General features: G+C 37.1%; 3 protein-coding genes across 5 annotated transcripts in view; all 3 read left to right on the forward strand.

The window, feature by feature from the left end:
* Nucleotides 1-13,053, forward strand: part of LOC143858441 (MRG family protein) — a 28,262-nt gene extending 15,209 nt beyond the window's left edge. For all 3 annotated transcript variants that reach the window (XM_077369095.1, XM_077369103.1, XM_077369099.1), the window contains 3 exons: nt 2,812-2,978; nt 5,070-5,154; nt 12,573-13,053. In XM_077369095.1, the coding sequence (XP_077225210.1) occupies nt 2,812-2,978; nt 5,070-5,154; nt 12,573-12,663 (343 nt within the window). In that variant the 3' untranslated portion in view covers nt 12,664-13,053. The remainder of the gene's footprint in view (nt 1-2,811; nt 2,979-5,069; nt 5,155-12,572) is intronic.
* A 4,882-nt stretch (nt 13,054-17,935) lies between these two features.
* Nucleotides 17,936-19,801, forward strand: LOC143864470 (F-box protein At5g49610-like). Its single transcript, XM_077375397.1, has 2 exons — nt 17,936-19,304; nt 19,468-19,801. Exons 1-2 carry the CDS (start codon nt 18,206-18,208, stop codon nt 19,473-19,475), a joined length of 1,107 nt encoding a protein of 368 aa, XP_077231512.1. The 5' UTR covers nt 17,936-18,205; the 3' UTR covers nt 19,476-19,801.
* A 2,668-nt stretch (nt 19,802-22,469) lies between these two features.
* On the forward strand, nt 22,470-24,266 carry LOC143870072 (F-box protein At5g49610-like). Its single transcript, XM_077376578.1, has 2 exons — nt 22,470-22,554; nt 23,617-24,266. Exons 1-2 carry the CDS (start codon nt 22,470-22,472, stop codon nt 24,264-24,266), a joined length of 735 nt encoding a protein of 244 aa, XP_077232693.1.
* Nucleotides 24,267-26,068: the final 1,802 nt, after the last annotated feature.

The following is a 26,068-nucleotide window of genomic DNA, read 5'->3' on the forward strand; positions in this document are numbered from 1 at the left end:
TTTCATCACTTGATTATGATCATAATAGAAGAGTTTTTTCTTTATATTATTTATTTATTTGAGAAAGAGATGGTTGTGAACCATTTCAAGAAAAAAAGAAAAAAAAAAAGAGGTGGGGTGTGTTCTCCATGTTTGGATATCATGCTCTTCCGGTAGTATCAATACTTTTTTTTATACAATTCCATTCTCAAAAATAAGGAAATTAGTGAATCTATCTATGGCACATTGGAATTCATAGATATTCTTGGGAGTATGCATCAAGTGTTTAGATAGTATCGCTATTATTGCTCAGAAATGATTTTGACATGCAGTTTTATCTACTAGTTTAAAACTACTTTTGATTCTCTCTAGAGCTTATTTGAGTGAATTGATGTTGTTACGAGCATACTGCTAATCTCATAGGATTCTTTTTATTTTTTCATTTTTATTAATAATTTGACAGGATCTTGACAAACCACTTCAACAGAATATTTTGATTTTGATTGCCACCAAAACGAAATCTACTTGGTTTCGAAGAAACACAAGATTTCGCGTGAAATTTCGGGAATTCTTTTTATGTTCATTGGGAGAGCCTATCTACAAAGATGGGAGTGATAATTATTTTTTTTTTGGGATTGGCTAATCAATATAGTCTTCTCCAAGCATGGTTTTAAATTTCCACTGAAACTAACATGGAACGACCAAAATGTTTCGGTTTTCATTCCTGTCAAAACCAAAACCCAAATGACCGAAATGGATAAACAAAAATCGTAAGTGTAATGGTGGTACACTGGATCAGTATGTATTACATCTGCCATTCAAAAAAAAAAAATCAGTATGTATTACAATTATATTTATATGAATTGCCTGCAAAATGTGGTGAATGTATTATATATAAATATTTACATGAATTTCTTGTGAAATTTGGTATGTACTAAATTATCACAGTGCATCTCACTAGATGTTCAATGTTTTTAAACCATCATGGATGATTGTCTTGCTTTTGTGTTGGTTTCTAAGTGTGTATTTGTACTTATTCTAGTATTTCCTGAAGTTTCATCTTTAAATTCTATCATTTGCATATGTTTCCATATGTTTCCGTGATTTTACAAGACTTCTGCCGAAATTTCCAGCTGAAACCAAAACTGGAATTTAAAAGTCTCCAAGCACTCTAGAGTTTAAATTCATCTTTAACAAAGTAGGGTAATCCTTCGATAGAGAAGATTTACAACACCATCTATCCAACGTAATGAAAACTCTTGACTCGTTTCCAATCTCATATCTAATTATTTGGACAAAGGAACTGAAACTAGGCTTCCAGGAGTGGTATGTGATGGGGTCCGGACTCAGCACTGAGGGAATCCGGACTCAGCACTGAGGGGTCCGAACTCAGCATCCAATTAGCTGCTGGCACGTGGCCCTCACAAGGACCGTTGGAAGGCCAACACCTGTCTCCACTAGGTGTGGCACCTGGACCAATCAGGGACCTCCACCTGCCCTCCCTAGGTATGAGACCTGGTCCATACAGAGGCCACCACCTGTCTTGGACAGGTGGCTCAGAACTACCACCTGTCCTAGACAGGTGGCTCAGAATCACTATAAATAGCCTTCACTTGTACTAAGGTGAGGGTCCTGGAAATCTGAGAACCAAAACTCTAAGCTTTTGCTCTGACATTGCTCTGCACTCCTGCTCATACTGACTTGAGTGTCGAAGCGCCCGTCCGGAGTATCACTCCGGGTTGGTCCTCTGACTCTTTTCTTTCTTGTCTGTACTCTTGTGCAGCGCAGGACTCAACCAGCCCCTCAGTCGTGGCTTGTTAGCTCGGACCACCCAGCCCTACCATAACCTGTTACCGATTTTAGGCCTAACAGTATGTGTTGTAGACTTGTACTCAACTTCAACACAATCTAGCAATAGCTGTTTTCTTCTTACTGTTCTAGTTGATAAGATTACCTCCAAAAAATGTACAATATCCACTATTGGATCACGATTTGGGTGAGAACCAGCCCAATCAACTATCCATCTACATCCATATGAACATGATGGTGTATAGGATGCCTTTTCTTGGAGCTCCTTTAAGAGACCACAGAATTCTCCGAACAAAATCAAGATGAGTAGTGTGAGGTGCCTACATGAAATGACTTACAACACTTACCGCATATGCAGTATATGGATTAAAAATGGTGAGATTAATCAGCTTTCTAGCAAGCCTGGATTTGTCACTAACTCTCCTTGCTGGTCATGAAGGTTGTTGATCTGCTCCATGGGAGTTAACTGGATTTGCTCCAAGCTAACTTGTTTCTTTTAGCAAGTCAAGCTCATACTTACATTGAGAAATAAAACTCCCGATTCCCAGGAAGTATTTGAGAGGAGCTACAAACTTGCTCTGATACCAAACACTATTTAGCCTCCAACCTTTTTCTTTTCTTTTCTTTTTTTGAAAATGGTCACCGATATTTAGCCTCCAACCTTCACCAAAAATAAAATCAAACTTGTTTCGATGAAGCAACAAAATACCTATACTAAACATCAAAATAGAGAGAACAAGGGAATAAAGAAGAAAAAAACAACCACCAGCTTGATTTACAAGCTTACGCACCTACACACCCATATTTATTATTTTCGACCTCAAGAGATTCATAATTTTCATACATCTTGTCGGCATCTCCTTTCATGGCAAGTAAATCTTCAATATACCTAAGAAGATAAGTTGTCCTTATCCAAGTCCTGCAAATCCGGTAGCTCCAAAATTCTTCTCTATTATTGATAGTTCAGGAATTTAAAAAATTAGGGAAAATTTTTAAACTTTACTGTGTTGTTGGTGGCTGTAGGATTGGTGAAACAGGAGAAATTTTAAATGGACTGCGTGCTTACTTTGACAAAGCATTGCCTGTGATGCTTTTGTACAAAAAGGAGCGCCAGCAATATAATGAAGCTGTTGTGAATAATGTCTCTCCTTCAACAGTATATGGTGCAGAACATCTATTGCGCTTATTTGGTATGCCGATGCATTCACTAATATGTGTAGAAATACAAAGTATTCTCATGCTTCTTTCTGGTTGGATTAAAGTTGCTTTATCTGTTTAGTAAATATAAATTTTATTTTCCAAAAAAATGCTTTTTTTTAAATAAAGGAAAATATTTTGGAAAGCTCCTTAAATTTTACAATATGTTTATGGAATTGGGTTCCCATAAAGCCTCCCAAAATCATGTGCATTGATATGATACACAGATAGTGTAGTCTTAATGTACTGTGTCTGACATGATACATGCTGTATGAATACTTTTATTGGTCAAATCAATTATCATGTTTATCAACTTTTTTAAATTAATTTTCATGTTTTTTTCTTATTAACGTGACATATTTGCAATTATAATTTTCTGCATGTCAGTTTTACTGATTATTTAATCAATATATTGTTAATTTACTTAATTCCATCTTCTAAATTACATCTAGTTCAGTTTCACAATGTTTAATTATTTTGTGTCCTGTGTCTTATCTGATGGTATGGGATACTCGTATCCGTGTTCTATATCTTGAAGAATGCAGCATCTCCATTCTGTCTCTCTTATGTATCGACATCCGTGTCTTGTTATCATCTTTACAGAGTTATACAATTGATGTATTGAAGATAGGTCCACATGAGCAGTGGCATTCCAACCGATCAGATGCCTTTTCAAGGTTTAATTTGATGATTAGACCATTTTGACTTGAAGTCTTGACGGAGTCAATAGTCTCATTTTCAATGGCGATCCTATCAAGGATCTGTCTGTCCTCACATAACCAATTTGGTTTAGGGAAACTAAATTCACCATTACTCTCTTGATTCTTGTGGAAACAATGTGACTTTTCTGGTTAGAAAAATGTTTTAAAAATGATAAGATTACAAAACATAAGAAGGGAGCATAGTTTTTCAAAATAGAGCATTCAAGACTCCCATGAGGCAAGAGAGGCGTAAGTTTCATGAGTTTTTTGAATTTTAAAATTAAAGTCATGAAATAAAAAATTTACAAAAATATTAAAGTATAATGGAAGTTTAAGAAATATTTGTGCTTTATTTATCAAGCATAAACAATCAATAGATTAAGAATACCAAATGTATTCATCAGGTTATTCTTTATGAAGTCTACCCTTATTTTTTGCCTGGCTGGCCGACTCCCTCGTTTCGGCATACAACGGATGCAATATGCCATGTAACAATAAGAGCTATACAAAAGAAATGAAAAAAATCATTTTTTTTCTTGAACAGATTGAAGAAAGAAAGAAATCGTGAGATAAGGAGGTATTCTGCAAACTTCTCATCCAAGCAATAGACTATTGATAACTGAGAATTCATGTTTTTTTTATTTTGACTAATGGCTGCAAAATAATTGCAAAAGTTATTGTTCTGTAAAACTTTGCCACCAAAACAGAAAATCTTCTCTATATCTCAAAGGACAGTGATTTGGCCTGTAAAATCCACTTCTCTCATGACTATTGCAGATAGGCCTCTCTGTCATATGCCTCTGAGATCATTGGAAGGGAGCATGCAAATCCTGAATAAATCATAATACTATTAACTTGACACATGCATATAAATTGTTTTATAGATGTATATTACATATATGGGATATGGGGAGTGCACAATGGTTATTTGTTTGCCCATCCAAAATGTCTAGAATCTATTGGATGATACATCTAAGTTATTTACTAGTTTTTTATCATTGATTCCCTCACTTCTCTCTCATTATCCTTTGTTTATTCTTTAATTGCTACTCTTCTAGCAGAATTCTTCCATGGCATCTGACCTTACATTGAATCAAGGCACGGATTATGTCTACATGTTGTAATATCATGTATTTGTGTTGAGGTTTATTAACTATCCCGTGGATATTGGAATTGTGATACGTCTGTTGTCATGCATGAAGCTTAAAACACAAATTTCCATATGAGAGGACTCATCTCAATGGCCCTGGAAATTATTCTATTTTCTGTAGTCCAATTATCTTTGCTTATTGTTTTTGATAATTAAACGTCTTTTAATGTCCATATATTGAAAGAGAACAAGCTTTTGATATTAACATCTAATAAGGTTTTGCTTATACACAGTCAAGCTTCCAGAGCTATTGGCGTATGTCAACATGGAAGAGGGGGCTCTGACACGACTGCAGCAAAAGTTGCTGGACTTTCTCAAGTATATATCTAATCTTCTTTCTAGTACATTCAGAACTTTATGTAGAATTTGGTGTTGAAGAAATGCATGTCTTAGCATCCTGTGCGCATGTCAATTTGTCAATTTGAGTTCATCATTGCAACTTATTTGTAAAACTAATTTATGGTGCTTTATCATGAAAATCTGCTCAACCATTTCGCGAACCGGCTGTTGTTTTCTATCTTATCCCATTTCCAATTTATTCAAAACTTCTTGTAGAATTTGATGTGGAAGAAAATGCTTCTTTAAAGCAATTCAGGGGAGAAATGGTTGACTAGCAATTCAATGTCACATTAAACTCTTCCATGAAGATTATTGGTAAAATTAATTACAGTGATTGATTATGAGAATCATTGAATCATCTTTTTGACACATGAGATCGATTGTCAGAAACTGATCTACCGAGCATCAAATTAACTCCGCCAGCCTATCTCTCTCAATGTACATACGAATACCAAGCAACCTGGATTTAGGAAAATTTGGTCTTTGCCCTGTTGCAGTTTCATAACATCGGAGAGCTTCTTTTAACTTTAGCACTTTTCCGTCATCTGCTTCACTGAAAATAGAAGTGTCATCTGCAGACTGGAGGTGGGATGCTTCCAAACCTTGAGACCCAATCTTAGAACCCTCAATGAGACCACATCTTCTTCCTTTGTCAATCATTTTGCTAAGGGTTTCAGCAATAAGAAAAAATAAGAATGGAAAGGGGGTCTCCCTGGCTCAAAACTCGGGAGGATTCAAAGAAGCCTTCAGGGGATCTATTCACCAAAATGGAGAACCACGCTGAAGTTACACATCTTATAACCCAAGCTCGCCATCTGTCTCCAAAGTCCAAACCCCATCTACTCCAAGTTGTGGTCCAGACAATCTCATTCCATCATATCATAGGATTTTTCTGTTTTCAATTTACAAACTATGTCCGTTTTCCCAGTCTTGAAGTAATAGTCCACCACCTCATTGGCAATTAATGCACTATCAAGAATTTGTGTATCCTAGATGAAAGCAGATTGGTTGCTGGAGATGACCTTAGAATCTTTTTCAACCGATCCGCCAAAACTTTAGCTAGGACTTTATATAGGTACCCAACTAAAGTGATTGGCCAGAAATCCGCTATGTTGATCGCCCCATCAATTGTACGGTTCAGGGCACTGAATGTAGCACTCATGCTTTTATCCAACACCAAGCCATCGTAAAAAGCCTGTAAAAAGGATAGAATATCACTCTTTATAGCTTCCCCGACACTCATGAAAGGAAGCCATGAAGCAGCTGTCTGTAAGCGAAAATACCAATCCTTATCTCCTCTTCTTCAAAGGGCTTTTCTAGGAATGCTTGGTCCGATTCGTCGATAATGCTAAACTCACTTCTGTTGGATTTTGGATGCTTTCCACCCTCAGTCGTGTATAAGGTCTTGTAAAAGTCCATTTATCTCTCGTGTAATTACCTTCGTATCATCACAAAGACTCCCTTCAACCTGCTAAGCACAAATTTGATCCCCTCTTCCCCTGGCACTGGCTATCCCATGGAAGTAAGCAGTATTCTTGTCCTCCTCCAGCCATCTGGACCTAGATCTTTGTTTCCAAAAGATTCCCTCCTACAACAGAAGATGGTTGTACCAAGGTTGCCAGAGCGGGAATCGAAGGCTCCAAGGGAAGAATCCTACTCAAGGTTGCCAGAGCGGGAATCGAAAGCGGGAATCGAAGGCTCCCAGGGAAGAATCCTGCTTCCTTGGGTTGTACTCCTCTTTAAGGACTCCCATCTCCTCCATTGCCTCCGCACTGGCTAAACCATCTTCTTCCACCCTCTTTATCTCTTGCGGACGATTAAGCAACCAAGAGCCTTCTTTCTACCCCAATCTGATGGTTATCCTGGTTCCACTCCTTTAGCTTGTTTTTCACACGATGGAGTTTCTAACAAATCACCACATATGTTGGAAGTTAGGTTCTTATCTGAAGTTGAGTTCTTACATGTAACTTGAGTTCTTACCTGAAAGTTGTCAATCCCACTTTCAAGAAAGATGCCATCAAGAAAAATCCAAGTTCCCATTGCTCATGTAAAAAAAAAACGAAAAAAAAGAAAGATTGTTCCCCTTGATTCATTGTGGTTGTGAGACTAAAAAAAATGTTTGTATCAAATTATCAATATTTGTGAAATGGTTGCATTTACATGGACACCTAATATTTATGATCTACAAATATCTCCCTCTCGTGATTACAGGTATTGAATGAGTTGGTATGCACCTGAATTTCATCATGAAAGAACACAATTAGGTGTTCAATTAATTAGAGTGAAGATGGAGGCTATATGTATGGATATGTGAATTGAAGAGTTGACCCATTAGTATTTGGAATATAGGCTGCAACAATGCTAGATAAGATCCCTAGAGCAATATGTTTTCTCAACTGATTAAATATCTCTTCATGACTTTGAGTCATAGTCAAAATGGATGAAGTAATATCCTTGTTCATTGTAGAAAAACTAGAGGTCGAGAGGGAAGTGCATTGTGCACTCTTAGAGGTGTCACATGAAGATCCTATCATGTTTTGCAAGTTTGGTTCCTCCTTTTACATTATGTGTACATTCTAACCGCAACCATTATGTCTCATTAATGTTTGCATTACCATGACCCAGATCTTCTCCTAACCGCAACCGTGACCTCCTCCTCCATTTCCTTTAATGACACAACCAACCGACTACTCCCAACCATCCCCCCTTATTAAGGAGATAAGACGTGATAAAAGAAACGTTGTTGATGCTTTCATTCACCAAAAATTTGATCTTGCCACCTCTTCATCCTGCATATTAATACCTGCTAGCATACTCTCAGATAAGTTAATTTTCAACCCCGAAACCAATTCAAATCATCAAAACATTCTTTTCACCTGAAATTTTTTGGTTTCGGCCGAAATCATGTAAAATTTTGGAAGACAATTTCGGTCTTCTACAAGATTTTGGTGGAAATTTTGGAAATTTCGGCAATTTCGGTGGAAATCTTCAAATTTCGGCCTAAATTTCGGACTTCAGCAAACTTTCGCTGAAATTTCAGATTTATGTACTTTCGGTGTCGGTCTCGGCCGAAATCCGAAGTTTTGGTGGAAATTTCGGTATTTCTGCCGAAATTTAGAACCATACCGAGGAAGATGAGTGTCTGTCAGCAAATCGTAACTGAGAGAGTGTCAAAGCATTTAAACTGGGCTTAAAACCTCCAAAGAAACCTCGCGCCTCCTTGGAAAGTAGTAGGCTTCAAGTTTTTGCTACCAAAATAAACAAGGGGATGTGGGATCGCCTTTAGCTGATACCTCTTGAGCAGCCAAAGAGTCCTGTTAGGGAACCATTAACCAAGATGGAAAAAGATGAAGCTGCTATGAACTTGTTAATCCAACTCCATTTAGCGTCGAATCCTCTTCTCCTGGATAAAATCCAAGAAGTTCCAATCTACATGGTCATACTCATTCTCCGTATCTATCTTATCTATCTTGCGTACGATTATTTATCCCCCTATTCTTGTGGAGCCTGTCACCTCGTTTGCATTAAGAATCCCATCCAATATCTGTCTTTCCTTCAGAAACACTCCTTGAAACTGAGAAATGATACTGTCCATGACTTCTTTAACCCGCCTTGCTAACACTTCGGTCAAATTTTCTTATGTGCTGTGAATATGACTGATTGGTCGAAAGTCTCTTGAATTCCATTGCGCCATCTTTCGGGGGGATGAGGGTTATGACTTGTGAATGTTGTGTTCATAGAATTGAGTTTGTATTTGTTGGCTGTCTTTTGCAATAAAATGGGATTCGAGCACCCTCAAAATGGTTCTGCATTATGAGTAATGTTTATTTCCTCAAAGGCTCAAACCTCCTCTACATTTTTCTTTTCATATGGCGATACCAATTGGTCCCAGTTTGCCCGTAGTCTGCCATCATCAGATTTGAATTCTCAGCCCATTAACAATTTTGCTGTGACTAAATATTTAGACTCAGCTATCATGTAAGCACTACTCCTATACCCTTTCAAATGCACTCTAGGCCTCCTAGAATTGTGCCTACTCATGCATGTAACACCCAACTAATCCCCTCTCCAATCTGCTCCTCCTGAAACTAATTGATCTTACCCTCGATATCCGAGAGTATAAAACAGAGGTTTGCACACACACACACACACATGTATGTGTGTATGCATGCATGCATGTATGTATTGTAAAAAAAAAATACTTGAGAAATGATACAGTAAAACTTATATCAACAACAACAACAGCTCAACAGAGCCTTTTTCCCAAACTAGTTGGGGACAGTAAAACTTATCATTCATAAAAATAAAAAAAAATTGATACAGTGAAACTTGTTTGTACTGCACTATGGTGCAATTAGTGAACACATGTATGATGGGACCTTTGATTTGGACCATCCATCAAGGGGGCTCCATCGTGGATGGGTCATCATGCAAAAGGTTTGTTTAAAATGGTGTATTTATGGGTATTTGGTTATGTCTTGTATGAAATTTATTGTAGTTTAGGTTAACTTGGAAAAGATAATTGTACAGATATATTATTTATGGGTAGTACTTATTATTTTATACCTTTTTCTCCCCACCACCAAGCCTTTCTTTCTAGTTTGTCTTCTGTTTACGTTTTCTTGCTGCCTCTTGACATCCTCAATGGCATTCAACTATACAAGAACTATTTTCCCCTTTCCCTTGATTGCAATTTGCAACCACATCCACATATGATCTTGTTTGCCTTTATCCAAGAAAATCTGCAACAAGTTGCCCTTTGGATTATAAAATCAAGATGGACTCTGATGAGTTTATTAAGAAATTTAAAGCTCGACATGTAGTCGAGGGGGCATAGCAGTCTAGGATAAATTATTATGAGTTTTTTGTTGGATGCAAAGATGACAACTATTCAGTCTTTTTTTCTGTTTTGCCACTGTCGTCCTTTGTATCTATTATTACTGTTATAATTTGAAATCATTTTCTCCTCACCAACATGCCTTTCTTAGATTGTCTTCTAGTTTAGGAACCTTCTTTCCAGCGGCATTTCTACTTCATTATTATGCAAAAGGAACCGTCTGCCCTTGGTTGCAACCATACATGGATCCAACTTATGGAAGCCCCTAGTCTAGGAGATGACTTATCAGAGATGAGATGAGATGCGAGAAGTTGGAACAAGTTGAACTTCATTTTTAGTTGTAATATTTATAGTTTGCATTGATGTTTTGCAGCAGATTTGATGTTCGAAGTAGTAAAGTGTGTCTTCTTGTTAAATTTGGTCGATATAATGGTTTCTTTTCTTTCTTTCTTTTTTAATTTTTAATTTTTAATCAAATTTTTTAATTCTGAATTTTTAACTATTTAGAAAAAAGTCTCCGGTATTAGTGCCTTTTCTGAAACAGAACACCAAAATAGACGAAACACCAGGACATCTCGTCCCACTGATCAAAACAAAATACCGAACAAAACAGACTTTATTACTAAGGTAAAAGGTATCTGAGCTCAAGCTCAGATAGGTTATCTGAGCTAGAGTCTCTAAATAGGATGGGTGCCTATGTTGTTTGGGTTATGTTAGATATTGGTTGTATAGGACCTAACATAGATAGGATCTCCCTAAGAAATCATCTCCATAGGATCATGGTAAGCGTTGATTTGTGGAGGTTTAAAATGGACGGCTAGAAAATGGGTCCATTTTGTGAGGAAGTTTTGTATTCTTTCCATCCGAGGCTCCTATTTATGATCCTTAAGCAAATTCTTTGTGCCTGTTTCGATTGTTAGCAAGCTATACAGATTCAACTTGTGGTTAATGTTTATCAAATGAAGCAGTTAAACATTTTTTAGCAGAAAAAAGGACGATTAAATCAGGGCAGGGGTTGCACTATAAAATATACAATATACAATTCGCACCTGTCTCTCTGATTACGTCAGTGATCTCCATAATATTGTTTCCAAAGCGCCAAGGACTGCTACCCTCGCCCTTAGCCCAGCCAATGATGTTCTTAGTGTCTCTTTTCACCCGAAGTTCTCCTTCCTTTCTAAACAACCGGTAAGAAGCATTTTGACCTCTGCTAGATTTGAGTCTTCTATGCCAGTTGATACAGAATAGTCCACTCCAGCAGCATCTAACATTGATTATCTCTAAATTCTTCATAACCCTCCGGCCCCGGCCCGGGTTCACCAAGGAACAGCCATCAAAATTCAGTTTTATCACTTGGGTTGGGGTGGCTTCCATCTTGTCACTATCTTATTTAGATGTTGGATGTTTTCACTGCTGAGAAACTTATGGATTATGTGAACAATAACTTCAGCAGACAGATTTGGGCTCACTTGGTTTTTTATTGGCATTGTTATTTCTTGGTCTAAATGCAGGTACTTATTACGTCATTATACTAATATTCTCAGTTGCTAAAGCTGACCTTATAGATAGTAATGCTGAAACTATCTGTTCAGCTACCAGATATTGCATCATCTCGGTTCTTAATATCATATAATAGTAAGATACTACTTACCTTTGCAAAATCTGGTCTTGAAGACAGATACTGGGCATGTTTTCTGCATGTAGCGTGGTTGCTACTTGCTAGACTTCTAGCTACATTTTCCGTTTTTTGTGTTCAGTACTGTTCACATTCATGATCGGGCACTCATGTCAACTTCAAAGCAATAGCACCATTCAAATTTTATATAATAATAAGTTCATGGATGCAATAAAAATATTTCTTCTGAATAAACCTTGCACTCGCTGAAGTGCACCTTCTATTTTTGCTTGACAAGCTGCATCTTTTGTTAGGGGTGAACTGCCACTCCATCAGGACAAATTCATATCTGGGATCATTGTTTCCCCCATCTTTCATCGCTCCAACTTGCATACCTTTCCATGAAGGATATGTTAATGGACATCCTAATTTCTCCCAACAATACCTTCCACTCACTGGAAGATGTCTTCTTTTCTTTTTGCTTTTTTGATTGACAAGATGACAAGCTGCCTCTAATGATGAGTGGTGTGGGAATGTTAAAGTACTCATTCTTTGTATTTTAAGCTATCAAAATTTCTGGTCATTTTTTCCTTTGTTTATTTGTCTGTTACCTGTATTTTGGAAATTCATATAGCACATTCTATTTCTTTTATGCTTTTAGTAGACTTAACTCCTCATTTTCTTAATTCAATAATAAAAAAATTTCCTGTCTTTAAGTTAACATTTTCTTAATTCAATAATAAATGTTTTTCCAGTCTTCAAGTTAACTTTACTCATCAAACCCATATAATAATATTAGCAAGTTATGTGGAATCCAAATCTGGCATGCACCTTGTTGAAATGTGCATGGTCAGTTTTCTTTTCTTTTCTTCTTCAATTGAAGTGGCCATTAATGGCGATGCAATTGCTCCAGGCTGTGTTATGATTTGAAATCTTGGTCTCCAGGTACTTGCAGAAAAATCAGAGTGCATTCTTCCTTTCTACTTATGATGGCTCTAAGGGCTTCGAAGAAACTGATGAGGAACAAACTGACTGATTTTGCCACATGATATGAACACAAGGACATGCCATGAGAATGCGAGGTTGTTACCGGATAATCTCGCCAATCGGTTCCTTGCTACTTATGGTGTTCCTGTTGGGAGGTTTGTTCTGACTGCTGCTGGAAAACAAAACTTCTGTTCTCTTCTCTGTATTATCAAATCTTGCTTGGTTTGAAGTTCCTTGTTAGCAAGGATGGTGTCTTTTCAACAGTAGCATTAAGTTTCTGGTATGAGGTGCCAAAACAATCCAATGCAGTAAGATGTGCCAGGAATACAAGAACATGACTGAGTATCCTCATAGTATTGCATCAGTGAAGTCTGTTATACTATCCAGGAGAGAAAATCTAGACATTGCCTTTGAAACACATCTAAATTTGTTTTAGATATAGGTTGTTCTCGTTTGTTTAACAAGTTTATATTGACCTTTCCTTATAAACAATATATTTTGGGGAGTGATAAAATACCCCCACATCTCTCTCTCTCTCTCTCACCCAGAGGAGAGAGAAAGAGACAGGGTCGATTTAAGATATTTGGGGGTCGATTTATCACTGCCTTATATTTTTAGGAAATAGGCAAACAAAACATTTCACCCCCTCTTTTGTTTGACCTTTCCTGAAAATCAATAGATTTTTAGGAAGGAAATTGCTAGCGTCGCAAAAGGCATTTCGCGGCTAGACCACGCACCACGTGAATAGAAACAAAAGCTGTTGTCTTCATTCACGAGGTGGCTGGTCTGACATGCGAAAGACCAGCTGCGAAATGCCTTTTGCAATGGACCCTAGCAAATCCCTTTTAGGAAATAGGCAAACAAAAGAAGAGGAAATGGGGCCGCTTGTAGTAAAAGACTAAGGGGGGGGCTGCTGAATGGAGGTGGCAAACTGGCAATCCTCTTCCTCCTCTTTTTCTTTTTGTTCTTCATATTCTTTTCTGAAATCCAGTGGTTAAGTCTTCAACGACAAAAATATGACTCACAGTCATATTATATCATTGTTGCTCAAAAGAAAAAGTCATATTATATCATTATAATGGAAGAAAAAAAAAATTTCACAAAATATCACCGAGCATAGAGCAAGAAAAATATAAACAAAAGGAAAAAGCCTACAAAAACAATGTGAAAGATGAATAAGAAAAACAAAAAATGAAGAAAGCCAGAGAGCATAAAATAATTTTGGAAAAAGTTCGCATTCTAATGCATTTTTGCTGCTCTTATTCTATCTGTATTGTTTTAAAGAAATTGGAATCGACATTAATGCTCAACTCAACTCAGCTAAGCCTTTGTCTCAAACTAGTCGACTAATGAATCCTTTAGAAAATTTTCATGAAGAAGATGAACGGATTTACCCAGCTCAAATTGACTAAAGTCTAATCCTGACACTAGTTGGATTCGTCTACATGGATCATTTTCTTTCATTCTATACTATCTAGGGTCATGTTCATGTTCCTAGCCCTCAAGTCTTTCCTCACTGTTTCTACCCAAGTTGGAATCTACGTTGCCACTAAAGATCATATTTACCGCTTTCATTAGTGGTTCTCTTTTTCAATAAAATTTAACCATTTAAAAAAAAAAAGAGTATTTTTACCCCTCTTAATTTTTTACTGCTCTTTTTCTAATTTTATCAGTCTTAAAAAACTCTGAATACATATTGCCAGTATAATGAAAACTTATCGCTCTTAAATATATTTTTACTACTCTTAATTTTTTACCTTAATTTCGCAATTGTCGTTGTTACACTTATTATTATGCTAATTTTTTTTTACAGTTTTTACTAATTTAGCATTGCTAAATTTGTTTTTACTGTTATTGTAAAACTTTTAAGAGCACTTAAAAATTTACCGTGGCAATATTCATTCAAGAGTGATAAATTTTTATTATACCAGCAAAACTTATCCATGACTTTTAAGAATGTTAAAAAGCTGTATAACTGAAATATGAATTATGAATTATTATAACCGATAAAAAGGAACTACGAGCAATAAATTTGTGTTGTAGTGGTGAAACTTCTTCTTCCTGCTCTTCTTTGTTTTTATTTGTCTTCTTTATCAGGTCTGTTGCTTTGTTGTTCTCTGTACTCGATCATATTTGTAAAGATTTTTACCTTTTTTCTTCCTTTTTATGGCACAATATGACAACGAGACGTCATATTTTTTCTTAGTAAGGACCTTATATTTGTCTTAGTGAAGACTTTGTTCATTGTACTTCAAAAAAGAAGGCAAAGAAGAAGACAGGTGAAAAGGATTGGAAGAAGAAAAACAAGTGGAAGATGAAGAGAAAGATGAGAGAGGAGAGACCAAGGAAAAATAAATTACAAAAACTTTTTGGGAAAATGAACTCTGGACCAAAAATGTGATCATGACTGGTATTTCTAGCAACTTTTTGAATTTCTAAAAAAAAGAAAATAAAAGCCATCGTTGCAACTCGGAAGAAGAGGGGGAGGAAATTGTTAGAAATTTTAAAAGAAAAATTAAGTTGAAAAGTCAAAAATGCTTTTTCCTTTGAGTTTAAAATTTGGAAGGAAGATTCAAATTAAAGTTTCCCCCTCTTGTTTTGAAAGCAAATGTCTTTTGATTGAATGGGGACTAGAACCTAAAACCTTAGAGTGTGTATGCATGTTGTGCTCTCTAAACCAAAGGCAAATTAATAATCCCACATTGCTTTGGAAGAAATTTCTTCTCATCCATATAAGATGGAGAGTTGGAAAAAGGCTTGGGCCTTCAAGAGGCTTTATAATTTGTTGGGTCTTGGGCTTTTAGAAGAGCACAAGCCAATGTGTAAATAACACACACGCGCGTCGCCTCGCCTCGCCTCGCCGGTCCGAGGTCCGGGGTCCAGGTTTGGGTACAATTAAAGTATATTTTTAATGCCCAAATCGTATTTAATTTTTCCCATTAAATTTAAATCGATTTTTTAATCTCCCCACGTTTTGGTATTGACACCCCTAATAAGTGTGCGAACCGTTTAACACACTAATGGTCGTGATTAATCTCTTCCAACGGTCACTTCTTCATCATCTATAAAAAGGAGAGAACAATACCGTTTGGAATACACATCTCTGCACACGAATTCTGAAGGAGAGAACAACACCGTTTGAATACACATCTCTACACACGAATTCTGTTTTTCAAAGACAAAAAAATACAAGTTATGTCCTGATTTTATCATCTTCTTCCTCCGTTCCTTTTGTGTTTGAGCACTATTCCAAGGTGGTTCTAGGTGGACCAGTCAGCGAGTGCACGTGGACTGAGCCAACTTTGGCTGTTTTATCTTGGAGCATCGGTTTGCGGATCCCGGCTGCTCCGGTAGGGGGTGGATATGATTCTTAAGGACAGTGACCAGTGGCACAACTCAGCATTCTTCTTCTTCTCAATCTGTTTTTTCATAAACGTTTTCTACAAAACAGATAAGTACTAGTTTATTTAGATTTCTGATTTCCAACAGAAAAAAGGTTCTCGTTTCAAGTAACAGTTTTTTGCCTTTTTGGGTTCCATTAAGTCACAGATCAGACCATTAAATCCAACAGAAAAAGATGAGGAGGAAGAAGAGGAAAAAAAGAAGAAAAAAAGTATAAGAGGAGGAGGAAAGAGAAGAATCATTAACAAAAAAAAAAAGATGTTGGAAAAATGGAAAAGAAGAGGAAGATAAAGGAAAAAAGAAGAATCGGTGCTGGAAAGATGGAAGAGTTCATGTCGTGTCGGTAAAAATTCAAGTTGTGTTGGAAAAGCCGGTATCAAGTAGGGAAAGTTGTGATCATGTAGGAAAAGTAGGGGTTGTGTAGGAAAAGTTGGAACGTGTCAGGAAAAGTTGTGGCCGTCTTATCATTTTTTCCTACGTCGATTCTTCTTTTTTCCTTCCTCTTCTTTTACCAATTTTCGGGTGTCAAATCTTCTTTTTTCCTTCCGTTTCCTCCTCTTTTGGAGTTGGAAAAATGGAAAAGAAGAGGAAAAAGAAGGAGAAGGAGAAAAAGAAGAATTGACGCCAAAAAAATAGAAGGCTTCGAAAAAATTGAAAAGGAGATGAAGGAAAAAAGAAGAGTTGACGCCGGAAAAAACGAAAGACATCCCCAACTTTCCACACAAGTCCACAATTTTTCTTACACGACCCAAACTCTTCTCGAGTACACGACCCGAACTCTTTCATTTTTTTCCAGCGTCATACTTCTTTTTCCTTCATCTTCTTTTCCATTTTTCAGCGCCTTCCATTTTTTCTAATGTTTCTTTTTCTTCCTTCTCTTCTTTTCCATTTTCCTATGTCTATTCTTCTTTTTTCTTCTTCTTCCTCTACTTTTCTTCCTCTTCATCTTTCTCCTCCGAATTGCAATGATGGTTGTGATAAAAAAAAATGAAAATCTCCTCCGAATTGCAGCGATGGTTGTCGACAATGGTGGTGATAAAAGGCAAAAAAATTATTTGAGAAGAAGAGGGCATTTTTTTCTATGCTTTATATGCCTTTAGGGCAAAAACATCTTTTGGGATGTATGAGGCCATACGTTTTGGGAACTTAATCTCAACTACCATCCACTGATAATTTCAGTAATAAATCACAATTTTCCAAGAAATTTTTCATTTTTAAATACTTTTTGAATTTAAGTGGTAAAAAAAGAAAATAAAAACAAAAGATAAATGATATATGAGCAATGATATATACGCCTCTTTTTCTTACTTGAGACCACCTGCTTGTTAGTCATAACTCATACGCAAGTTTTTAATTTTCAGTTTTGGTTTTAGATCATCAGCGAAATGGAAACATTTCAGTTTCGGTACGAAATATCGACTGAAATCTTGTAAAATCTCAAAAACATTTCGGTATGAAATTACTGCCAAAATTCAGGTAAGATTCTTCGCTACTAGTTGGTTAGAGTTTTTATCAAAGGGAGAAGATATTCACCCCCCTGCATTATATCATCACCCTTTGTAAAAATAGAAACTTTGCCCACACCATAGGATGATCCAAACCATCTATTTAATGAGCCACAGTGTAAATAGCTTGTGCCCCAAAAAATCATTTCCATAGGATGATCCCAACCGTTCGATCTATAGAAGTTTCCATAATGTGACCCCCTCATTAGATCAGAGGGATAGAATCATCTTATGGAAATGATTTTTGGGGCATAACCTATTCACGTTGTACGGTTTGGATCCTATGCTGTGGGCTGTACAGTCCATTTTCAAAAATACGGGGTGAATTCATCCTAGAGGGGGTTGAATTTACCAATGCCCAAAAAAGAAGGGAATGTTATCGAGTCTTTGTGTGACTTGACGCCCCTACTACACCAACCCCACCCACGAAGCTTCTCTTAAAATATTCCTTTTTTCATCGTTTTTAGGGCATCTGAGTCTGATACCTCAACGTCTTCTAGGGTTGCCGTATCCCGGATTTCGGTTTTCAACAGGCAAAACATCGTTGCCATTTATCATTTGAACAGGTTCGAAGAACTATATCTACACATTTAGATATTGTATTGTTATCTTTTTATGATTCTTTAGCCCATCTCCTTTATAAAATCAAATATCCGAATTCTTCAATAGATTTATAGTTTGAAGATGGAGGATGAAACTGAGAATCATCATCTCACCGAAGATGTGGTTATGGTGGATATTCTCCCTCGTTTGCCAGCTAAATCTCTTTTCAGATTCAAATGCGTATCCAAAAAATGGAATGATTTCATTTCCCACGATCCCTCTTTCCCCCAAAAGCAATCTCAATGTTTCTCATCATTTTCAGGACTTTTATTTCATAACCCACAAGGATCTGAATTAGGGTTAGGTCTTACTTCCCCTGATGAGAAATCCCATGGTGTTCCTGACCCATCTCTAAGGTTTATTGATGACCCAGTTGAAATTAAAGCTTCCTGCAAAGGGCTTGTCTGTTGTAAAAGCCATACCAACGATTCGTCTTACTACATATGTAACCCTGCTACCAAGGAATGGAGAGTCCTTCCTAATCCCCCTCGTGATCACGACTCAATGGTCGACGTCGTATTAGCTTTTGACCCATTTGATGTTCCTGCCAGTTACAAACTTGTTTGTGTTTTTAGTTCCGAATACGAATTTGAATTTGAGATCTTCGATTCGAAGACAGATGAGTGGATAATTCCTAGAGTTATGTTCACTGATGATGTTCTTTCTCTTGTGTGGGACACGATCTACTCCACTATTTCTGTTCGAGGAATTATATATTGGCTTGTTGATCCTTCTTCTGTAGTCTTATCGTTCGACACCGATAAAAATTGTTGTCGTTCAATACATTTACCTAAACTAACTGCCAAGGAAAGGGAATCTCAGGCGTGGCTTGGAGAGTTTGAAGGCTGTTTGTCTTATACCAACGTCGTGAAAGCTAAGGGGAAGGTGAAAGTGTGGATCTTGTGTAAGCCTTCTTTGGGTGAGTGGTCATTGAGATATAATGTCCATTTGGAAACTACACTGGAACATCAACCGGAGTTGTGGCGTTCGCGCCGTGCGCACTTGTGGACTTTACCTTGTCAAGATGGTGAGGTCCTACTTTTGTATCTATTGTCGCAACAGGAGCTGTTTGTTTACTATTTCAAGACTCAGAAACTGAACAAATTTCCCATCTTGCCACCGGGTTTTGCAAATTTCTATTCGTACACAAACACCATGGTTCGTCTGCCACGTTACCTTGGTATGTATCATGTCATTTGATATGTTCTTGGATTCCATGTACTGAAATTTGACAGTTTGAAAACTTTGAATATAGGGAAGTATCTTCTATTCGTACCATTGATATGTTGTTAAGTTGTTTCATATGATGTTTATGATTATCGTTCTGTGAATGGTTTATGCAGAGGTGTAGCATCTTTGAGCATTCTCATGTATTCCGAGGGACGGAGGAGGTAGGTTAGCCGAAAGACGGTTATCGGTTCAGGGACGCAAGCTGACCTTTCTTTTTCAGGGCAGTTTGAGAAATTTGAAGAGGACGGACTTCGAGTTTGTGGTTAAACTATTGTCATTATAGTTTGTTCCGTTCTTATAATCTAGAACGAGAATGTTATACTTTTGAAGTAATGAGGAGTGCTTGGAGCTTCCTTGTTTTGGAGATTGGGATAGGTTACTTTGACATTTTATTATCATCTTATCATGATTTTTGTTTCTGCAATAAATATTTAGTTTCATCAAGAATCAATGGCTGGCTGCTGAAACATTCACATACCTTGTTTTTTTTTGCTTCTATTAGTTGCTCCGCCAAAGTACTGCCCCAAACAATTTAACCGCATGAGTATTTTGGGTTTTAGCGTTCCCTAGATATGTCGTCACAGTGCTATGTATGTTTTTCTTCAGCAAAGTTGGCTGAGGCAGATCGAGACCTGTAACACTGATGCTGGATAGGAGTTGAGAGTGTGACCACCCTCATTAGAAGAGGTGTTCAGTATCATTCATCCACTTAGTGCGTCGGCAGTGCTGAGACTTGTTAAATGGATGTCGGACAGGACTGGGGCATGTGACCACCCTCACTAGAAGAGGCATTCCATACCATTCATCTACTTAGTGCATCGGCAGTGCTATGGTTGCATTTTGCCACTTTCTTTCCATCCCAAGTCACATAAGTTGAATGGCCCATGTCATGTAGAGGTTGCCACCCATTTCTTATTTATGCTGGTTATGGTACATGCTTCTTTTGACGATTCCTTGTTTGCAAGAACTGCAGATATATCTTGTTTTGGATAATACCCCAAGAACAATTGTTTAGCCCCTTTGGTGCAAGGTCTGCTATTATCAATTGCATACATTTTTTTGATAGGTGAACTGGGATTTGCAAGGCTTTGGAGGGAATTTGGGGTATTTATAACGTAACTGATAGGGCTTAGAAGGGTAAGAAGGGGGACTGGTTAGGGTAATTATGTGGCGAACAGTCCAAGGCTTTGGAGTGAAACTTCTATTCTCTTCTCTGTATTACCATGACTTGTTTGGTTTGAAGTTCCTTGTTAACATGGATGGTGTCTTTTCAACAGTAGCATTAAGTTTCTGGTATGAGGTTCCAAGCAATCCAATGCAGTAAGATGTGCCCAGGAATACATGAGAATATGATGAGTATCTTCATATTGCATCAGTAAGTCTTTTACAGGAGATAATCTAGACAATAGCTTTGAAACATAACCTTCTAAATTTGTTTTAGAGATTGGTTGTTATTGTTTGTTTAACACACACATATATGGGTCCACGTTATCTAGTCAACCGATTATCTGGTCCGTCCACCAGAAATAGAGTGGGGCCCACCTGGTTTGGGTGATCCAAAGCATTCATTTGATGGGGAGGCTAGGGAAGAAAAAAATTGTAATCAGCTTTCCCACCTGGTTTAGTTCAATTCTTATTGCTTTTAAAAAATTGTAATCAGCTTTGCAACTAAAGATCATATTTACGGCTTTTAAAAGTCTTTTACCACCCTTATTCAATATTGACTTCTTAAAAACCTTGAAAATATTTTACCACTCTTAAACTGTTCTTAATTTTTATCGCTCTTAATCAAATTTTATCACTTAAAAAAACCCGAAAATCTTTTGCTTTTAAAGAACAAATTTACAGTTCTTAGAAGATGTTTACTACTCTTAATTTTTACAATTGTTATTCAATATTTACTATTAAATTTTTGAAAACATTTTACAGCTAAAGAATAAATTTTGCCGCTCTTAAAAAAACTTGAATCTTTTAGGCCAATATAATAAAAAGTTATCGCTCGTAAATATATTTCTACTGCTCTGTTACGAAATTTTTTACTCTAATTATTTACATTTTTTTCAAATTTTGCAATGCTATATTGGTTTTTACTCAATTATAAAACTTTTAAGAGCAATAAAAAATTTAGTGCGGTAATGTTCATTTAAGAGGGATAAATTTTAATTACACCAGCAAAACTTAATCATGGCTTTTAAGAGCGTTAAAAATTATATGGTGGCAAAAAAATTATGTTTTAGTGACGAAATTCATTCAAGGTTTTTAAAAGCTGTGAAACTGAAATAAGAATAATAAACTGAAATTATGTTTTGTGTTTTAGAGGTGAAACTTCTTCTTCATGCTCTTCTTTGTTTCTATTCGTCTTACTTTCACTCCAATTTTTTATTTTTTTTCTTGTTTGTTGCTTTTTTCTTTTTTCTTCTATGTACTCGTTCCTATTTGTAAAGATTTTTACCTATTTTTTTTCTTCCTTTTTACGACAAATGACATGTCATGTTTGTCTCGGTGAAGACCTTATATTTGTCTTGGTGAAGACTTTGTTCAATGTACTTAAAAAAGAAGGCGGAGAAGAAGACAAAGAAGAAAAAGACTTGGAAGAAGAAAAACAAGAAGTGGAAGAAGAAGAAGAAGAGAGAAGACGAAGAAGAGAAAGGAGAGGCTAGGGAAAAAATTACAAAAAGTTTTGGAAAAATGAACTCCGGACCAAAATGTGATCATGATTGGTATTTCTAGCAACTATTTGAATTTAAGTCGTAAAAGTTTCTCAAAAAAGAAAAAGAAAATAAAAGCAGACTTTGCAACTCGGAGGAAGAAGGAGAAGGAAGAATCGATGCCTGAAAAAATGGAAGACGCTAAAAAAATGGAAAAGAAGAGGAAGAAGAACAGAAAAAGAAGAAGAAATCAATGCTGGAAAGATGGAAGAGTTTAGGTCGTGTCGGAAAAAGTTCGGGTTATGCAGCAAAAATTGAGGTTGCGTAGAAAAAATTGGGGTCGTGTCCAAAAAATTGGAGTCGTCTTTCATTTTTTTTAAGTTGATTCGTCTTTTTTGCTTCTTCTTCTTTTCCATTTTTCGGCGTCGGCTCTTTTTTCTTCTTCCTCCCGTTTCGATGCTATAAAAATGAAAAAGAAGAGGAAGAAGAATGAAGAACCGACGCCAGAAAAAATTGAAGGTGCCGGAAAAAATGGAAAAGAAGATGAAGAAGGTAAAAAGAATCGACGCCGAAAAAAAATGAAAGACGACCCCAACTGTTCCCACACAACCCCAACTATTCCTATACGGCCTGATGATGTCGAAATACGCTTGGTATGATCTAGCGGTGATAGAGATGGTTCTACAAGTAAACTGTACTCACAGAAAGTGTGTTAGTGGACCCAGAGTTGTGGCTCCGGACGGCCACTTCCACACTCAAGTCAGAAATCGATATCACAGGAAAACTAAAGGAAAGAGATGAGTTACAGAAGTATTACCAACGAATGTATATGGAGGAAGATGCGACTGAACTTAGTTTTTTCCAAGTTGCCTACATACCCCTTTTTTGATGATCAAGTCAGACGTAGTTCCATTTTAAGTGTAAGGGTCTCCTTTTATAAAGAATAAAATTCATATTGATAAGAAACTTACTGTTTTAGGAGTCTTACTTAATTGGTCGACTTCCCCCGGAGATAAGTATATATCTATTTTTGATAGATATCATATTTTCCTGCACAAGTAAATTACTCTTAATAGGACTTTCCTCTAAAAGAGAAGTGACTCTCTTATAGCACATTTCCTCTTCGAGGGATGGTTTCCCAATTAGAGACGTTGCTATATTAAAGGGGAGGATGATATTTCGTTATCTTTCCTTTAAAAGCTAATAGGTCGGTTTCTAGTTATTCGAAAGTGACATGTGTCAATTATCGACTGATGGTGCCGATTTTACCCCTAACACGGCCCAAACTCTTCCCAACACAACTTGAACTCTTCCATTTTTTCTGACACCGATTCTTCTTTTTTCCCTGGTCATTTTTTTTTTCCATTGGTAAGCGCTATTTTTTTCTATTTCAACCGAAACATTAATGCAATACCAACATTTTTGCCGAAACCTGAAATTTTAGAACGAAATCACTTCCCTCTTGTGTCTAACGCACCACTAGGAAGAAGACCACTAGAGAGAGAGAGAGAGAGAGAGAGAGATTCAAATGCGTATCCAAGAAATGGAATCATTTCATTTCCCACGATCCCTTGTTCCCTCAAAAACAATCTCAATGTTTCTCATCATATTCAGGACTTTTCTTTCATAAACTAGTAGAATATGTAGTAGAGCTAAAGTTTACTTCCCCTGATCAGAAATCCCATGGTGTTCCAGACCCATCTCTAGGGTTTCTTGGTGAGTCAGTAGAAATCAAAGCTTACTGCAGAGGGCTTGTTTGTTGTAAAAGCTGCCGACCAAACAATCCGTCTTGTTACATCTGTAACCCTGCTATCAAAGAATGGCGATTCCTTCCGAATCCTCCTCAACATCACTATGAAATGCCGGAGATCGTATTAGTTTTTGACCTGTTCGACGTTCCTGCCAGTTACAAACTAGTTTTCATCATCAGGTCCATTACCGGATTTGAATTTGAAATCTTCGAATCGAAAACAGATAAGTGGATAATTCCTAAAGTCACGTTCGATGATGATGTTGTCTCCTTCAGGCATGACAGCATCTGCTCAACTATTTCTGTTCGAGGAATTATATATTGGTTTGTTCGTCCCGCTTTTGTAATCATATCGTTCGACACCGATAGAAATTCTTGTCGTTCACTGCCTTTACCTAAACTAACTGCCCAGGAAAGGGGATCTCAGGCATGGGTCGGAGAGTTAGAAGGTTGTTTGTCTTATACCAAGGTCGTGAAAACTGAAGGGGAAGGTGAAAGTGTGGATCTTGAGTAAGCCTTCTTTGAATGAATGGTCATTGAGATTTAGTGTCGATATGGAAAATATTCTGGAACTGCAGCCGGAGTTGTGGCGTTTGCCCCGTACATTGCTTAACCTGCCGACTTTACCTTGTCAAGATGGCGAGGTCCTACTTCTGTATTCACACTCATACCAGCGTCTGCTTGTTTACTATTTCAAGACTCAGAAACTGAACAGATTTCCCGGCATGCCCCTGTTTTATCTAAGTTTCCGCTCTTACACTAACAGCATGGTTCGTCTACCACATTAGCTTGGTATGTATCATGTTGTTTGATATGTTCTTGTGGGTAACATGGTCTTGGATTCTCATCTCAATGTACTGAAATTTGACAGTTTGAAAACATTGAATATAGGGAAGTATCTTCTCTTCGTACCATTGATATGTTGTTAAGTTGCTTCAAATGATCTGTTGATGATTATTGTTCTGTGGTTGTTTTCAAGCAGGGGTATAGATTTTCTTTCTTTCTTTTTCTTTTCTTTTCTTTTTTTTTTTTTCCGAATGGCAGGGGTGTAGATTATCTTGTTCTTCATCTTTTGTTCTCGAGAATTTTGAAGAGCATGGACTTCAAATTTGTGGTGAAACTATTGTTGTTAAAAATTGTTGCTTTCTAATAATCTGTAACGAGAAGGTTATATTTTTAAAGTAATGAGTAGTGTATGGAGCTTCCTTTTTTTTTTTGGAGATTGGGATATGTTACTTTGACATTTTATCCTGCTCTTCTCATGACTTTTGTTTTTGCAATAAATATTTAGTTTCATCAAGAATCAACGGCTGAAACATTCACATACAAGAAACTTTTTTTCCTTTTGGTTCCTCCCCCAAAAGTACTGCCCTAAACAATTTATCCGCATCAATATTTTGGGCTTTAGCTTTCTCTAGATATGTCATCACAATGCTATGTATGTTTTTCTTCAGCAAAGTTGGATTAGGCAGACGGAGACCTGTAACACGGATGTTGAATAGGACTCAAGCGTGTGACCACCCTCACTAGAAGAGTCCACCAAGTGCATCGGCAGTGCCGGGACCTGTTAAATGGATGTCAGATGAGACTCGAGTTTGTAGTAGACTCGGCACGACGCGGTCGAGTACTCAGTTGACGCAGTCATAATTCGGGGGAGTCAAAAGAGTTTTTATTGACTCTGTAGGGCAAAATGCAGAACTCGGCCAGGGTAAAAGCGTGTTGACTCGGGGGAGTCCACGATTATGCGGGGGAGTTTTAAAACTATTGTGTGACCATCATCACTAGAAGAGGTGTTCCGTATCATTCATCTAGTTAGTTCATCAACAATGCTATGGTTGCTTTTGCCACGTTCTTACCACCCCAAATCCCAGAAGTTGAATGACCCATGCCATGTAGAGGTTGCCACTCACATTTCTTAATCAAGCTAGTTATGGTACAAGCTTCTTGTGACGTTTCCTTGTTGGAAAGGAGCCGCAGATTATCTTGTTTTGGATAAGATCCCGAAGAACACTCTTTTACTCCTTTGGTTCAACGACTTCTACTACCAATTGCAGTACATATAAAATTCAAAAAAAAAAAATTCAATTGTAGTACATATCTGCATTTGAAAATGTAGCTACTTGTCATGGTCTGCTAATCCTATCACCTCACACCTGTGCAGCACTCCTTCAATGCTCTGATGTTGGCCCCAAGTCCGCCTATCTCAAGTGGCTTAGCCTTGTACCTAAGGTAAATAGAACGGTTAGACACAAGGAAGCACACATGATTAGAAAGAATACCTTGTATCACTTGTAAAAAGCTTAAAAGACTCGCTAA

This window comes from Tasmannia lanceolata, unplaced genomic scaffold (assembly GCF_043159265.1).
Source record: "Tasmannia lanceolata isolate RefF3 unplaced genomic scaffold, GAP_Taslan_0.1 ptg000003l, whole genome shotgun sequence".
NCBI classification, from domain to species: Eukaryota; Viridiplantae; Streptophyta; class Magnoliopsida; order Canellales; family Winteraceae; genus Tasmannia; species Tasmannia lanceolata.